Source organism: Puma concolor, chromosome C1 (genome assembly GCF_028749965.1).
Source record: "Puma concolor isolate L17-30 chromosome C1, mPumCon1.1.hap2, whole genome shotgun sequence".
Classification (NCBI taxonomy): Eukaryota; Metazoa; Chordata; class Mammalia; order Carnivora; family Felidae; genus Puma; species Puma concolor.
Window position 1 is genome coordinate 150,380,048 of NC_141674.1, and position 16,989 is coordinate 150,397,036.

At 36.4% G+C, this 16,989-nt stretch overlaps 1 protein-coding gene across 2 annotated transcripts in view; it reads right to left on the reverse strand.

Moving 5' to 3' along the window:
* The window catches only part of LOC112861305 (CD302 antigen), a 135,315-nt gene that overhangs the window by 29,897 nt on the left and 88,429 nt on the right, over positions 1-16,989 (reverse strand). The window contains exons 30-35 of one of the 2 annotated variants that reach the window (XM_025924658.2): positions 16,690-16,916; positions 15,160-15,328; positions 11,708-11,857; positions 9,465-9,587; positions 7,588-7,755; positions 4,071-5,912 (exon numbers count right to left, since the gene is read on the reverse strand). In XM_025924658.2, the coding sequence (XP_025780443.2) occupies positions 5,734-5,912; positions 7,588-7,755; positions 9,465-9,587; positions 11,708-11,857; positions 15,160-15,328; positions 16,690-16,916 (1,016 nt within the window). In that variant the 3' untranslated portion in view covers positions 4,071-5,733. Of the gene's footprint in view, positions 1-4,070; positions 5,913-7,587; positions 7,756-9,464; positions 9,588-11,707; positions 11,858-15,159; positions 15,329-16,689; positions 16,917-16,989 lie in introns of those variants that run through there. The other variant, XM_025924643.2, reaches the window with a different exon arrangement.

Genomic DNA, 16,989 nt, shown 5'->3' on the forward strand with positions numbered 1-16,989 from the left:
TGCCCATACCTTGATCTCAAACTTCTAGCCTCGAGAACCGTGAGACAATAAATTTCTCTTTTTAAAGGAAAAAAACAAAAACAAAAAAACTGTGCTTGCTGTAAGTATAATCTAAGCAGCTATGAACTGACTGGCGAGGCATCTAGAACCAGATAACACAAAGCACAAACAAGAGCCAAGTAAGACTGTTTGTTTAAACCCCAGACATAGTCTCATGTCTTCAGTGAAACGCTGCTTTAAAGTCAAGTCTAAATTCAACAATAAAAACACAAACAACTCAATTTACAAGTGTACCAATGGTCTGAGTAGACATTTCACCAAAGAAGATTTACAGATGGTAAAAAGCATACGAAAGCACTCGACATCATAGGTCACTAAAGAATTGCAAATTAAAATAAAAAATGAGATACCACCATACACCTATTAGAATGGCTAAAATCCAAAACACTGACAACAACTGTTGAAGAAGATGAGGAGCAAGAGGAACTCTGAATCATTGCTGGTGGGAATACAAAATGGTACAACCACTCGGGAAGACGGTTTGGCAGCTTCTTAACAGAACTATTTATATCCATCCTTACCATACAATGCAACAATTGTGCTTCTTGGTATTTGCCTGAACAAGTTGAAAACTTGCATACACACAAAAAGTTGGATACATATGTTTATAGCAGCTTTATTCACAATTGCCAAAACCTGAAAGCAAACAAGATGTCTTCCCATAGGGGATGAACAAACTGTGGTACATTAATACAATGGAATATTATTCAGCACTAAAAAGAAATGAACTATCAGGTCATTAAAAGACATTAAGAACCTTAAATATATAATACAGTATTAGTAGCTGTAATCACTATGCTGTACATTAGACCTTCTGAACTTACTCATCTTATAACTAGAAGTTTTTGTCCTTTGTCCAACATCTCCCCATTTCTTCTACCCTCAAGCCCCTGGTAACCACAACTCTGCTGTTTCTATGAGTTCAGCTATTTTTTATTTCATATATAAGTGACATCATACAGCATTTGTCTTTCTGTCTTACTTTTTTGTTTTTGTATTGAGATATAAATTGACATATAACATTATATTAATTTCAGGTGTATAACATAATGATTCTATATTTGTATATGTCATGAAATGATCACCATAGTAAGTTTACTTAACATCCATTGCCATATATAATTATACATATTTTTCTTAAAAAAAGAAAATATATATATTTTTGCTTGTGATGCTGACTTATTTCACTCAGCATAATGTCCTCAAGTTTTATCCATGTTGTCACAAATGGCAGTTTCCTTCTTTCTCATGGTTAAATAATATTCCACTATGTGTGTATGTGTGATACAGGTATCTATACATAATTTATTTTATCCATTCATTTATTGACAAATAACTAGGTTCCTTCTATATCTTGGCTATTGTAAATAATCCTGCAGTGAACAGGGGAGTACAGATATCCCCTCAAGATCTTGTTCTCATTTCCTTTGAATATACACCCAGAAGTGGGATTGCTGGATCATATGATAATTATATATATTTTTCTTTTCTTTTCTTTTTTCTTCTCTTTCTTTCTTTTTTTTTTTTTTTTTTTTTTAAGTAAGCTCTACACCCAATGTGGGACTTGAACTCATGGCCACAAGATCAAGAGTCTCATGCTCTATTGACTGAGCCAGCCAGGTGCCTCTGGTAATCCTATTTTTAATTTTTTGTGGATGGGTCCTCTTCTTTCTTCTAAACAGGCTCCTGTTCCTCAACTTTAGTGAGGTAACTGAGGACAGGTGGAGGAAATCGATCAATTTTCCTGGTTGTCATCGGTACAAATATATGGCTTTTAATTTTATCTGGGTCCTGTATGCCGTTTCTATGATCCTTTTATTTGTCTCGGTCATTGTCCTCCCCCATTCCTCTAATCGGGTATTGCAAAATGTTTTGTTAACACTCTTCGAACTGAGACCCGATTTGCTACTCATGTTTCTCAGTAGAAGATCTTGCCTTCTACTCCATAGAGAAAGGGGGGCCATCAGGTCTAGACACAAATTTTCAAATACTTTCCTGCTCTCCCTTTCTCTTCCACACAGGTCTTCCTTGTGTGGCCTCAGAGAGGACGGCAGTCTTCTCTGTCCCATCCAAACCCGGTTCCTTTTTCTGTGGGTTTCGACCTGCCCTTCTCCATCTTCCCCAAGATCTTCTCCTATGACTCCATCTCTCTTCCCTGCATCATTAATTTTTTCTGCCCACTCTTTGTGGATCTTTCGATTTGTTTTGCTTTGTTCCTCTCAGTTTCTAATCTGTGAACCTCTTTCCCTCCTTCTTTGGAAAAAAAAACCTTCTTCAACCCACCTTCTCCCTCTCCTTTCCTTTTCCACCATACTTTTCAGAATCTCACGTTCCCCATTTTCTAATTTCCCTTTCACTTTGCAGCTCACTCTGGATTCTGGCTCCACTCTGCTACATTTCCACTGGCTTAGATCACCAGTGTTTTCCTAATTTCTGGAGTCCAGTTTTATCTGACTTTGTTTCTCTATTGCTTAGCAATTGGAAGAGAGATGGAGTCCTGGGAGAAGATCTTGGGGAAGATGGAGAAGGGCAGGTCTAAGCCCATAGAAAGAGGAACTGTGTTTGGATTGACTTGATGTTACATTGCATTAAAAGGGTGAACTTGGCCAGTGAACTTACACCCTAGGGCTTCCCAGACTGTCAGTCCACATAAGGTTCCTGGGGAAGGTCCCTGGGCTGGGCATTGCTGAGATCCCTTTTGGCCTGAGATAGGTAGGAGGCCTAGATAATTTTAGACCAAAACACAGAGGGAGTCCTCCTCTGTATTTCAGCTCCTGTAGGCTCAGGAGTGGGGAAAATGGGATGAAGAGGAAAGGTTGATGAGGAAGACCAGTGAAGAGGCTGGTGCAAACAATCCGGGGAGAAAAAAAAAAAAATTATAAAGGCCTGAATTGAAAGAGCTGATAATGGAGACAGCCACTCTGTGAGAAGCCTGAGATAAAACTGACTGAATTGTTGAATTAGGGAGATGAGAAAGAGATGATTGGAGGATGAATTCTGGATTTCTAGCTTGGGGGAAAAGGAGTGTAGTGTTTTCATATTGATTGAAAGAGAATATACGAAAACTTAGGGGAAATGGAAAAAAAAATTCTAAACTTCTGCTTCTGATTAATTTAGCTTGGAAAAAAAAGAGAAATACACATATACTAAATTTGCTGAAATGTAGATAATTGTAAGAACATTTTAATTTAGTTTAGAACGTGCAGGGAATTAGAGGTGACTTTGTATGGATGATGAGGTCTAGTCAAAATAAGTCTTTGACATCTAGCTAAAATTTGTTTTCTTAAACAAGATAAAATTATTGAACTAATAACAATTAAGTCTTCACTTCCCCCAAGAGGGCTTTAGGATTAAATGAACCTAAGATAAAGGAATGTGATTCTCTTTCCGTAGCATAAATTTAGCAGTGGCTTGAGGATTTGGGGTTACCAACATTATGGTAGTCATTTGCAGAAGACAACTGCCAGATAATGGCAACATCCTGCCCCAGGATCCGGGAGGGGAACATGCTGTGTGTGGGGAGAAAGGACGAAAAAGAGGATGATCAGTGGTATCACTTCCACATTTGTCCCCTGTACCTGATCATTAGGTTTATCTACTTGCTTTTTTAGGTACCCGGTTTCAAGAGATCAATTTTGTCAGACCGCATGTGAGGGTTGGATTAGCTAGGGAAGACTGGAAAAGGCTGTCTTCATTTCTATTGATCCATCTGCAACTGGTCAAATGAGGAAGTGAACACCATATGGGCAGTTGTGGTCATGCTGAGAAGGACTTTCATGTAGATTATCCAGTGGGAGTTAGAAATATGAGCCTGGAACTTGATATGTAATCTACTGACTTAGAAGTGGCTGATGAATGCCTTGGGCTGGGAGGTAGGGGAGAATCTCCTGAGGGAGCACTATGAGAAGTAAGAGTGGATCGTAGATGGAATTTCTGCTGATCTAATAGTTAAAAGACTTGCTGAGAACTGCTGAGTCAATGGCATCTGAAAAAGAGACTCAAATCAAACATTCAGAGATACAGGATGATATTTATTCTTTAAAAAATGTACACAAAATCTTAAGGATACCTCACATTACAACAGCTGTATATTTACCTTTTCTTATACTACATGCCTCACATAATAAAACCCAATCTAGAGATGGTTTTGAGATACATTTTTTCAACAAGGATCAACAACACTTTCACCAAAAAAATGAAACAAGTTTATTATAGCATCGCTACTATATATAGCTGTGTTTTCACATCAAGTTGGTTTAGTTCTTTGAAGAAAGTCTTTAACAACTAAAATTGTACAGATCACAGGGTAAGAGGACCTAGTCTAACAAATTCAGTAAAAGATATTTCAGGACAACCATACTATACTTTAGACTATACTAAAACTGTCTTTTGAAAATTATTTATAAGTTTATCATAGTACAAACACTCTAAAATTTTAAAATAAATCTATGGATATTATACAAAAATATTCTAAAGTATAAATATAAACACTGAATAAAACATTCACCATGTTCAGTGGAAACTATCATTCAAAATATATTCTAGGTGGTAAACTTAAAGTGATAACCACCAAACAGTGTTTCCTTAATTATTCATCACTTAAAATAGTAGTAATCACAAAGTTTAGAGTTTCATTATAAAATTTTCAGTTTCACAAATGCAAGATACACAATTTCTTGTATACATAGACACCTTTTCTCTTTAGCTCACAGAAAAAGGCATTAAAGTAACACAAACTTCTTAGTCAAAATTTGACATGTCACATAAAGCATAAAAATTGCAAAATTTTCAAGAACTTATATCCTTAGCTGATTCCCTTTAAGAGGGAAAGAGTTAAATATTGTACATAAGAAAAGACAAAAACCACACTGCTACAGTATACCTAAATCAATCTAAAAACAATGTTCCTGTATACTTTAGAAAAATGTTAAGTATTAAATCTTCTTTAAAAGCCATCATTTTATGAATAACTATGACAAAACAAAATATTTGCATGTAATCAATTTTAGTATGAAATATGTTTGGAATAGTATAAGAAGCATCTTGCCAAGAGCATTATTTTGCTGTATAAAAAAGTAAGCATATCTTCTTAATAATTTCTCCTAAATGCTACAAATGACTATTTTAAAACAATGTTGATATTATTTACAGTTATGTTTTTACCTTGAGGTACAAATTTTGCATTAGGCTAGATTTTTTTTTTTTTTTAGTAGGCTCCATACCCAATGTGGGGCTTGAACTCACAACCCTGTGATCAAGAGTTGCATGCTCTACTGACTGAGCCAGCCAAGCACCCCTAGGCTGGATATTTTTAAAAGCAAAAAGGTAGACTTGTGACTTATTAACATGCCAATTTTAAGTTAAAATACCATTAAAATATACATATCCTAGTTACTAACTACATTCTTACAGAGAAAATGCACATGAAATTTATTACCCTACAAATAACTTGGACTTTAGTCCCAGCTTTGGCTCTTTTCCATTCTATTAAGTAAAGTTTTAAACATGGCATTTCGTGGATAATTCACTGTAGATACTAGGACTGCAATTAAACAACTGAAAAAGTACTAATGACTTCTACTTTAGAACAGAGTAAATACTGACACTGGGAAAATCTGAGAAGGCTCATTTTCCTTAACATGTTAGTGCAAATTAACAAACTTTTAGAAGAATTTACTCATGGAAAGTGGGAAGCATAATCTCATCTTCATTCATTCCTTGTTCATATCGAACTGAAGAGAAGACTGCCCAGTGCAAACGGTTCCTTTGGAAGAGGAACCAAATCAGTGCACTGATGAGAGCTAAGACACTTAGCACAGCAAATGTGATAGTTATTCCTCGGTAATCAGAGCCTAGAATACGGAAAGGTTTGACATTGGAGGAGAGAATATAAAAGCGATCATTATTGATCTAATACATTAGGCTGTGTGTCACATTGTAAACTCTGTACGAATTAGACACAATAAGTACTTGATTGTTTCATAGCGTTAACACAGAATTCAAAGTCATCATCAAACACTCAAGTATTTTCTTTACAGATTTAACTGTTTTCCTTTTCATTCAAATCCTATTCATTGTTTTAGCAATTTTCTTCTAAAGAACTTAGAGCATTATCATTATTCTCACTTTCCCTCCTCATCATCCTTTCTGAGAACATTACTCCCAGTATGTTACCTTACTTTGATAGCAAATTGCTATAAGTTGTAAATTTTTGTGTTTGACTCACCCAGTGCCAAATAAAGTGTTATTTGCTTTAAAGCAAATTTACGACTTTAGGATGATTTCCTTTAGCTACTAGCTATTCAATTTCAAATGCTCTCCCAGGCCCCTTCTCTACATGCTGCACAGATGGACTCATTCCGTCCCCTTGTTTTAAACATCATCTCTAAGCTGACCTCCCTTCTCTTTCATATGTCCAACTGCATGCTAGACATTCCATATGAATATCTCATCTCCATATGGACAGTTCAAAATGCCAAATCAGAACTCTCGGCTTACATCACCCTAACCCTGCTCCTGGGCTCCCCCCATAATCTTCCAGTTGTTTTCCATTTCACTCAGCATAGAACCTGAACTCTTCAGCCTGGCTTCCAGAGCCCTAGGTGGCTGGTACGTGCCTACCTTTCAGCTCTTCCTTGAGCACTCGTCAAGCTTGTTCTGCTTGAGGCTTTTTGCTCCATCTGGTACCTCTCCCTGGCGTGCCTTTTCCCCGATCGTTGTTTGGCTGGCCTTTCAAATCTCAGCTTCAGTGTCTCCTACTCTTAGACATCTTCCCTGATAACCTAATCTAGTGTAGCCATCCCCATACCCAGCACACAAAACCCAGCATACAGTAGACACTCCAAATATTTGCTGAATCAATGCATGAATATATAGATACCAATCACTTAGTACTGGCGATTTATCTTCAATATTTATTCACCAAAAGGACGCTTTTATGCTAAATCTTTAAAAATGTTGCCATGAAAAACTTAGAGCTCCTTTCTCTAGAAATGAAATTAAGGTAAGATTTTTTCTGGTTATTCTATGCATCAATTCAGGATGAAACCTAAGTTTGAATTATGACTTTCTACAGATGTTCCTTCCAGGAAATTTTAAGTAATTAAATCCAGTTTTGCACTGTTGCTAAGCTAATCATGAGTTTTATGGGAATGAGGAGAAAGGAAGCAAGCTTGACCTTTTACATATCTGACCGACAGAATCAAATATATCTTAAGAACATATTCAAAGAAATGAGCTCCCTAATATTCTGGCAGCTTCTATTTTTCTTAGGAAATAATTACACAAAGTTTAGGCTGTTTGTGGTTTCACCTGGGAGTCTTAGACATCTTGGTATTTATTATCTCTTACAATATATTTTTCTGAGGGAAAGCATCTGTGTAGCTTAAGCAATTTTTTTGGTTATCCTTTAAGGACTAAATAAGGACTTCAGGAGGCAAGTGCAAAACATTGCACATAATTGAGTTGTACATTTACTTCCTGACCTGTTCTGCAAAAATATTCCTTAAGGGCAGGTTCCATACTTACCCAGAGGAGCTTTGCAGACAACCCTTCCATAGCCATGTGAACATTCAACTTTTATCCAAGTTTCATTTGAAGCTAACAAAATGCTACATTTTCCATCACCACTCTTAATTTTATTTGCCCATTTGACAAATGTCACTTTTGATCCATCCAACCAATTCCAAGACTGATCTAAAGAAAGAAATTAAGTTTATTGTCTCTAAATTTCTAAGGTAGAAAGGCATGTGGCTCGTATAACTCATTTACATAGAACTATGCTATGCCACTGTTGAAAATGAAACTTATTAAAAATGAAAATATTTTTTTTTAATGAAAATATTTAAAAAAAAAATCAGTCCTTCAGTTGCACTTGTCACATTTCAAGTGCTCCATAGCCATATATGGCTAGTGACTATACTCTGTTACACAGCACAGATATAGAACATTTCCATCTTTGCGGAAAGTTCTATTAGCACTGATACAAAATGTGGTGTTTTGATTAAAAAGTAGAATGCTTGCACATTCATTGTGGAAGGGATAGATTTCTAAAGACCTGCATCTCCACCAGCAACCTTACCTCCTACTAAAAAACTCGTATCATTAAAGATGTGCTGGGGGAAGAAGGGTCTAGAGGGTCCAGGAGGGTCTCCCCACCAGGACTCCATTTTTATTTTCCAGCTGAGGTAGCACCACCTTGTGGTGATAGTGTAAACACAATTTATAACTCATTTAGATGGCCAACTTTGAATCCATTCATTTTGACAAGTGCTTAATATTTTGGAATTCACATGTATTTCAATTATTTAGAATTCAACTTTGCATAAAATGTGAAACACACTTCCTATTCTTCTATTGAATCTGTACTCTTCATTCTTTATCCATTTCAAATTCACTAAAATCTTTTTTAACCCATTACTGCTTGGATTAATCCATTATTCCTTGAGAAATTCTTCCACAAATCTTTTTTAATTCTGTGCAATTTTACTAAGCTGGTTTGAAAGACAAAATCATCATTAAAAATTAATTATTCTCTTGGGATGCCTGGGTGTCTCAGTAGGTTAAGCGTCCAACTTCGGCTGGGGTCATGATCTCACAGTTCCTGTTAGTGAGTTGAAGCCCACCTCTGGCTCTATGCTGACAGCTAAGAGCCTGGAGCCTGCTTCAGATTCTGTGTCTCCCTCTCTCTCTGCCCCTCCCCTGCTTGTGCTCTGTCTCTCTGTCTCCCTGTCTCTCAACAAATAAACAAACTTAAAAAAAAATTACAGAGGCAGTGTGCGTAGGGAAGGGACAGAAAGAGGGAGAGAGAGAATACTAAGCAGGTTCTGCACTGTCAGTGCAGAGCCTAATGCGATACCGTGAGATCATGATCTGAGCCAAAACCGAGAGTCAGACGCTTAACTGACTGAGCCACCCAGGCGCCCCAATATTAAAATTTTTTTAAAAGAATTAATTATTCTCTATGGTAAAAATATTTCAAGACGGAAGAGAACAATAAGAAGAGAACTTTCTGAATAACAGAGTTATAAGCTATAAAAATACGACTGATAGACACTAGAACTCTAAGGAAAGTAAGTCATGGGTTCTTTGTGGGACATGGGGAGCACAAATATCGTTGTAGGAGAAAAAATATGCTATTGATCCAAGTACCTTAAGCATCTAGAACACCCCAGTTGATTCAATCTGACTTTCTATTTCATTAGTATTTTCCATAGGTACTAATAAATCACTTGAATATTCATTAGGATTTTATAAATGTCCAAAACAGCCAGCAGACCTAGCTTATTCATCAATAAGAAGCATTTGAATTAACCACCACTTGACATTCTTTAGCAAGGCTGACTTGGTATTTAGGACAAACTGGAACTCTCTTTGCACACTGTCCACACAAATATGTCACTTACCAGTAGAATGTCGAGATAATCCGAGCCAAACTCTCATGGTAATATTATTATTTTCCCTCATCAGTCTGCTCACAAATTTATTCTCATCTTCATCCTCTATGGTAACAATAGTTGCAGAATGATCTGTTGAAGGAAAACAAACCCTAAACTAATGAGCTTTATGCAAACTAGGGAAATGGCTTATTTTCAAACAGCCATTTGAGAAAAAAAATCAATCTTGATAAAGATCATTGAGAAATTCAAGCTTTACATAGAGAATACTTTTTAAATCTGATATTTGTGTCATATTTTTAAAAGAATAGCATTAATAGATCCCCAAAAAAGTTAGACATATTTCTAGATTGAAACTTTATTTAGAGAAATGTTATGTTTCTTTAAAATGTTTACCTGATAATATTATTTGACCTTGGGACTGCCTACCAATGAGACCTTTGTATATGAACAGCTAGTTAGAAGAAGTGGGGTTTGTGATTGTAAAAAGACATATCAGCATACTCTCCATATAATAGCTCAGCTTTAAATTCGCTTCTATTAAAATGAAAATAAAAGCAAACAGGTTTGGGATATTGAGGAGCATTAGCGTTTCCTTTAATATTACTTTATACATAAATGAACTTGGTTATGCCCATTATATGTTCCCAAATATAGTATGGAACTGAATACTCTTGAAGTTTGATAAATTGCCCTAAACCCACAGAGAAAATAGTATTATCACCATCATCAAGCAAGGGATTAAAATAAAATAATAACTAGACTTGGAAATAAATCCTAAGTAGAATCACCTCTCCAACAGTGACAAGCCTATCTACACTTGAACTAAAGCATTTCTTTCGTGGTGGTGATACTGGGAGAATGGCAAAGGCAAGTCTTTACTCCTTTATAGAAGACCACAGTATGCACATGCTTGTTTAATATTACATAATCCTGTAGGGAAGATATCACTATTTTACAGATGAGGAAATTGAGCCTCAAGGAGATCAATCATTCAGGTTTATACAGCTAGCCAGTTATCAATTTAGAGAGACAATCTCAATATTTTCTAATAATAAGAATAATTTGCTTACTATTTGCAGGGCACGGTGCTACATTTGCATATATTATCTCATTTCATTCATTCCTACAACAACGCAACCTTTGAAATAAGTACTATTTTCATTCTCACTGTTCAGATGAGAAAAGAGAAGCAATTATGTAACTTCCATAGTATCACTCAGCTAATAAGTATGGGAGTAGGATTTAAAACTTAGACCTGTCTGCCTCCAAGGCTTAAGTACTTAACTCCCACACTACAATGACAGTAACCCTTCCTATTTTCTCCTGTAGGAGCAAGAGACTTCTCACTTTCAGAACACATACATAGTTCACAATAGTTCCCATCGTGTGTGTGTGTGTGTGTGTGTGTGTGTGTGTGTGTGTGTGTGTGTATACACATACACCACAGAGGAGTTCCCACACAAAAGTTTCCATCATGTAGTCAAGCAGTAACAAGGAGATTTTTAAATCAGGCAAATGACTCCACAACAGTTAGCAAAATAAATGAGAGATATGCCACCAGTCTGGCTAAACTGCTACCCAAGGATGCAGGTCTTTGAAATACTCTCAGTGGTCTCCCCAGAAGTCATTTCACAGTTTGACTATAGAGTAAATTTATTATGGGAGAGATCCAATTATTGCTGTTCTTTCTAAAATAGTTAAATTTGAAGACAAAAAGTCCTGTTCCTTATGATGTTCAGAGGATATGGGCCATTTCTATTGCAGGATGGATGAACAACCCATGCTTCCTTGATTTTGTTACCCTGGTCAGTGATAAGCTTACTTATTTATAACTAAGTAGTGGGAAAATCTGTAATTTGTATTTAGTACTTAACCAACTTCAAAAAAAAATTGCCTTTAATCCCTTCATCTAAGCATATCTAACTATATTTAAAACCATTTCATTTGTCCTTATTTTCACATAATAATTCACATAGAAATTTTTTATTCTACTTCTTCCCACTTACTTTTATTTTCCATGTACTTATTCTTACATTGGTCACTTTTTATGGCTATTCCAATGTTCCACTTAACTCATACTTCATAAAATACTCAACTATTTCCCCACCACTGGGCAATTCGGTTATAAAATGCCATTATAGATATAGAGTGTTTTAAAAATATTTTTAAAAATATAATCATTACATCCTTGGGAAAAATTCCAATGATTAAATTATTGAGTCCAAGAAAATCAACAGACTTTAACTCACCAAGTTTTGAACAAAACTGTTCAGCTTCCAAGAAACTGTGCAATGCCTGGTTGGACGCGTAACAGTGGTCCCTATACTGGATCCACTGTGATTCGTTCCCTTTCACTGCTGGACATCTTGATGAGTAGGTATGAGAAGACACCTCTTTAGCTATAAAAGTGTTAGACATGACTGTAAACACGCACAGACAAAATGATTGGCTTTTAAAATCTCACTAAACCCTGTTTGAAACTATGGTGCCTGTGAGTAAGAAAGCATTCAACTCAATACACACACCAGAGAAAGCTACAGCTCATACTCTAACAGTATACATTGTTTTAAGTGTTTGTTTATTTTTGAGAGAGAGCACAAGCAGAATAGGGGCAGAGAGCCCAAAGCACGCTCCATGTTGACAGCAGCTAGCCTGATGCGGGGCTCGAACTCATGAACCTTGGGATCATGACCTAAGCTGAAGTTGGACACTCAACAGACTGAGCCATCCAGGCACCCCTAAGAATACACATTCTAATTAGCTTTTTTGGAATACCATTTTTAACTTAGAAAATAGAAGAAACTATTTAGCTTTCTAAGATGCAATTAGCTTAATGTAAAAACAATTGGAGAGACAGAATAAGAAAAGAAGCAAAGACAGGCTGGCTGAGTAGGCCTGTAACTACTTTGAAACAATTAAAATTCTTTCCTTGAATTCTTTTTATCTTGGTAATATATAACTAGTTTTACCTTGCCATGTAAAGAACTACTTTTAAAAATCACATCTACAAGTGAAAATTTGGTAATTTGTTTACACAGTGCAGTGTATCTGCACAGCAAAATCTGTCTCAAACAAAAAGTCTAAGTATGGCTTCTGTACCCATTAAATAATAACTCCCCATTCCTGCCTGCCCCCAGAAACTACCATTGCACTTTCTGATTCTATGAATTTGACAACTCCAGGTACCTCATACAATTCAAGTCATATGGCATTTGTCCTTTTGTGTCTGACTTATTTCACTTGGAATAATATCCTCAAGATTCATCCATGCATGTTGTATTATGTGTTAGAATTTCCTGCTTTTTTAATGCTGACTAATATTCCACAGAATGTATATACCATATTTTGCTTATGCATTCATCTGTCAATGGACAACTTGGGCTGCTTCCACCTTTTGGCCATTGTGAATAATGATGCTTGTGAACAGGGTTGTACAAATATCTGTTCCAGTCCCTGCTTTCATTTCTCTTGAGTATATACCCAGAAGTGGAACTGCTGGATCCTATGGTAATTTTATTTAAAAATTTTGAGAAATCTCCATACCATTTTCCACAGTGGCTACACACAATGTTTTATTCCCACAAGCAGTGTACTAGGGCTCCAATTTCTCCACATCCTTGCCAACACTTGTTATTTTCCTTTTTTGTTTTTTGAGGATTCAGTTTTTAATGTTTGCTCTTGTACTAGTTTCCCAGGGCTGCCATAATAAATTACCACAAACTTGGTGGTTTAAAACAACAGAAATTTCTCCTCTCACAGTTCTGGAGTCTAGTCTAAAAATGAGTGTCAGCAGGGTTGGTACTTTCTGGAGGCTCTGAAGGAGAGTCAGAACTCCCAGCTTCTGGTGGTTGCTGGCAATCTTTAGCTTGTAGCTGCATCACTGCAATTTCTGCTTCCATCATCAAATGGCCTTCTCGGTCTGTCTGCTTCTCTCCTCTTATAAGGGCACCAGTCATTGGATTTAGGGCCCATCCTTATCAAGCATTACCTCATCTTAACTAATTAATCTGCAAAGGCTATTTCTTTTTTTTTTTTTAATTTTTTTAACGTTTATTTATTTTTGAGAGAGAAAGAGACAGAGCGTGAGCCAGGCAGAGAGAGAGGGAGACACAGAATCCGAAGCAGGCTCCAAGCTCTGAGCTGTCAGCACAGAGCCTGACACGGGGCTCAAACTCATAGACTGTGAGATCATGACCTGAGCAGAAGTCGGATGCTCAACCGACTGAGCCACCCAGGTGCCCCTTGAATCGATTTTTTAATTTATTTTTTTAATAATTTTTTTTAGTGTTTATTTATTCTTGAGAGACACGAGTGTGAGCAGGGGAGGAGCAGAGAGAGAGAGAGGGAGAGGGAAGCACAGAATCTGAAGCAGGCTCCAGGCTCTGAGCTGTCAGCACAGAACCTGACACGGGGCTCAAACTCACAAACTGTGTGAGATCATGACAAGATCCAAAGTTGACACTTAACCGACTGAGCCACCCAGGTGCCCCGTGCAAAGGCTATTTCTAAATAAGGTTGCATTCTAAGACTGGGTGGATGTGAATATGGGGGGGGGGGGGGGACACTATTCAACCCAATATGGCACTGAATTTGTTTGTTCATGTCATTCAACTTGATCCTATAAAGTCTGTTTAGCTAACACAGATGTCCTTTCCATTTTCTCATGTATCCTCATTGTTTTTCTAAAACATTACATTCATTTTCTGTACCTAACACCTGGGATGTCAGGTTTTGATCATCCATTTATTTCTCATTCTTGATATCATTCTCCCTTTCTTGTATTCACTTGCTTCTCTAAATAAGGTTTTCACATTTTCTTCTGCCTGCCAAATGTTGTATCTTTTCTAGAATATTCTTTGGAACAGAAGCATGGCAAGCGCTGAGAGCCAGAGGCTTCAGAGACCACCACCGCCACCATCTCTTGGCTTGTCCAGCAGGCCCTGCAGCTCTGGGGTGGGGGTGGGGGGGGCATCTTAGCTCTTCTGTTCTTCATTAAGGCTCCACCTGTCAGGATGAGCCCAACCCTGGTGGGAGGGGCTCTTTCCTTAGATTTTAAGAATCATGTAAGTTTGGAAAATGCTGAGTTACACAAAGTTAAACTGCTGTCTTTACTACAGAAACTATCAGAGCAGTCAATATGATAAATCAGACCTGAAGTATTTCCCAAATTTATGTGCTTTTGAACCCTTTTTTACTGTTTTTATTTATTTATATTTATTTCTGAGAGAGAGACAGCATGAGCAGAGGAAGAACAGAGAGAGAGGGAGTCACAGAATTCAAAGCAGGCTCCAGGCTCTGAGCTGTCAGCACAGAACCCGACACAGGGTTTTGAACTCATGAACTGTGAGATCATGACCTGAGCCGAAGTCAGATGCTTAACTGACTGAGCTGCCCAAGCACCCCAAATTCCTTTTTAAAAGCAGTGTCAGCCTTTGAGGAACATTGCTAAGTGAAACCAAAATTCACAAATTCTAGAGTAGTATGTACCTGGTGACAGAGGAACTGAAAGTCTTTGGGTACATACATACCCTAAATGGGTATATCATGTTCATCTCTCTTCACAAAGTATCAAATTTATTTTTGTAGGATGTGTGAATAAACATTATTTAAAACCTACAAAAAATTCCTTTGAGTATTTATCATGTGCACAAGACAAAATGTCATATTTTAATTAATATAGTTATTCAAAATCAAGTCTTACATTTTGTAGGTTTATAACAAATAGCACCATCCCTAACAGACTTGCACTTTTCATGTGTCCAAATTCCTTTTGGATCCAAGACAACACAATTTCCAGCAGATTTTTTATCTTTCCATGGGATGTAGTCAAATGTACTGCCATCAGACCATTCAAAACTTGATTCACTTCCCTGTTTTAAGAATAATAGAGATAAAAAAGCTTAGCACATTTTTAGCATAAGAATTGCTTTTAATTAAAAAAAAATAATACAGAAAACCTGAATCCAGACAAAAGAATGGTCAAAAAGAACAGTAAGAAGAATATATATACTTTAAGAAATATTGGAATGGATTGTTAATTATTTGCTTACAATTGTTATAGGTCTGGACCTATTTGTAAAATCAGGGATTTACTTTTGACGCATTGATTTGAGACATTTACTCTGGTGCAATTTAAGTAGGACTTTAAATTTATAGACAGTTACTATACTCTGTCCCTAGATTTATTTATTTTTTTTTTTTAAGGATGAGTTTATATAATACTTGAAATTAAATGATGTGCAAATGGCTTCCATTTGTCACAATTACAGATTTATATTAGCAACCTTCATATTATTCTGAATATCGTTTTTTATGTTTTATAGTTCTGTGGTTTGTGTCTCTGGATACATGTTTCATATTACAGAAGCCATCAAGCAGCAGGGGTTTGGAAGAGGAAAATATTTCCCAAGAAATTCATATGGGAAGATTACTTTTGATTTTTCCTTTATTCTATAAACCTAATTTGTCATGCTTTTTTTAAATTTTCTCCACTTTGTTCTAAAGATTATTTAAATTAGGTTTTCAATTCTAATCTCTATAGTAGCCTATTTCTTGCAGGGGGGGCAGGAACTGGACATTATTATAGGTACATGAATATACTAATTAATAGGATTCAAATAGTGGCACAAAAGATGTATTTACTACCAAAACGTTATCTCAAATAGTGCTCATTTGTAGATGAAAGTGAGAAGAAAATACACATATTAGTCCTAATATTAAGAATTTTATTTGACATCTTATATAAATTTTTGTGTTAATCTCACTATAATCCTATATTAAGGAAAATATTATCACCCCAGTTTTACCAATGAAGAAATTAACTTCCAAAGATTAAATGACCTGCTCATGATCACCAAACATAAATGGAAGACCTACCACTAATACCAGAACTCGGGTTTTTCTGATTCGGTGCTATTCTTTTTTCCCAGCTTTGCAATTAGTCTGCCCCAACTAGGTAACAGAGAGGTGTTGTTGAGATATTAATCTACTGGGCCCTTGGGATGGCCTGGCAGTGTCTAGGGCGGCTGCAGTCCAGGCCATTTGCCCTACTACATTCTACAAATACAATTTTCTATTTAGTTTCTGTTGTAAAAAGATAAGAAAGCACTATGCTATGCAAATTGAGTCCCAGGACTTACTCTGATGTTATACTCTGAATTAATATCTTATGCTCAAATTTCCAACCTTCTAACACATTTGGAAAATTTCTGGAAAACAAGACAAGACTTACATCGTGACTTGAGAGCCCAACCCATAGTGGAAATCCATCACGTTTTACGATATCTTCCAGAAAGAGCTGGCCATTTTGGTCATGAACACTTGCCAAATAACCTCCACTTTGAGAACACATGTTCAATGCTTCATACCATGTTACCTTTTTTTGGATAACATTATAAATACCATCTTCATATGGAATAAACAGTGGCAGAGTAGCATTATATTCTTCCTTGTAGTCAACTATAATATTTAAATTAAGAGTATTAGTGATTAAATTTAAATAATTTAAAATATATATTTTGGGTAAGACTGG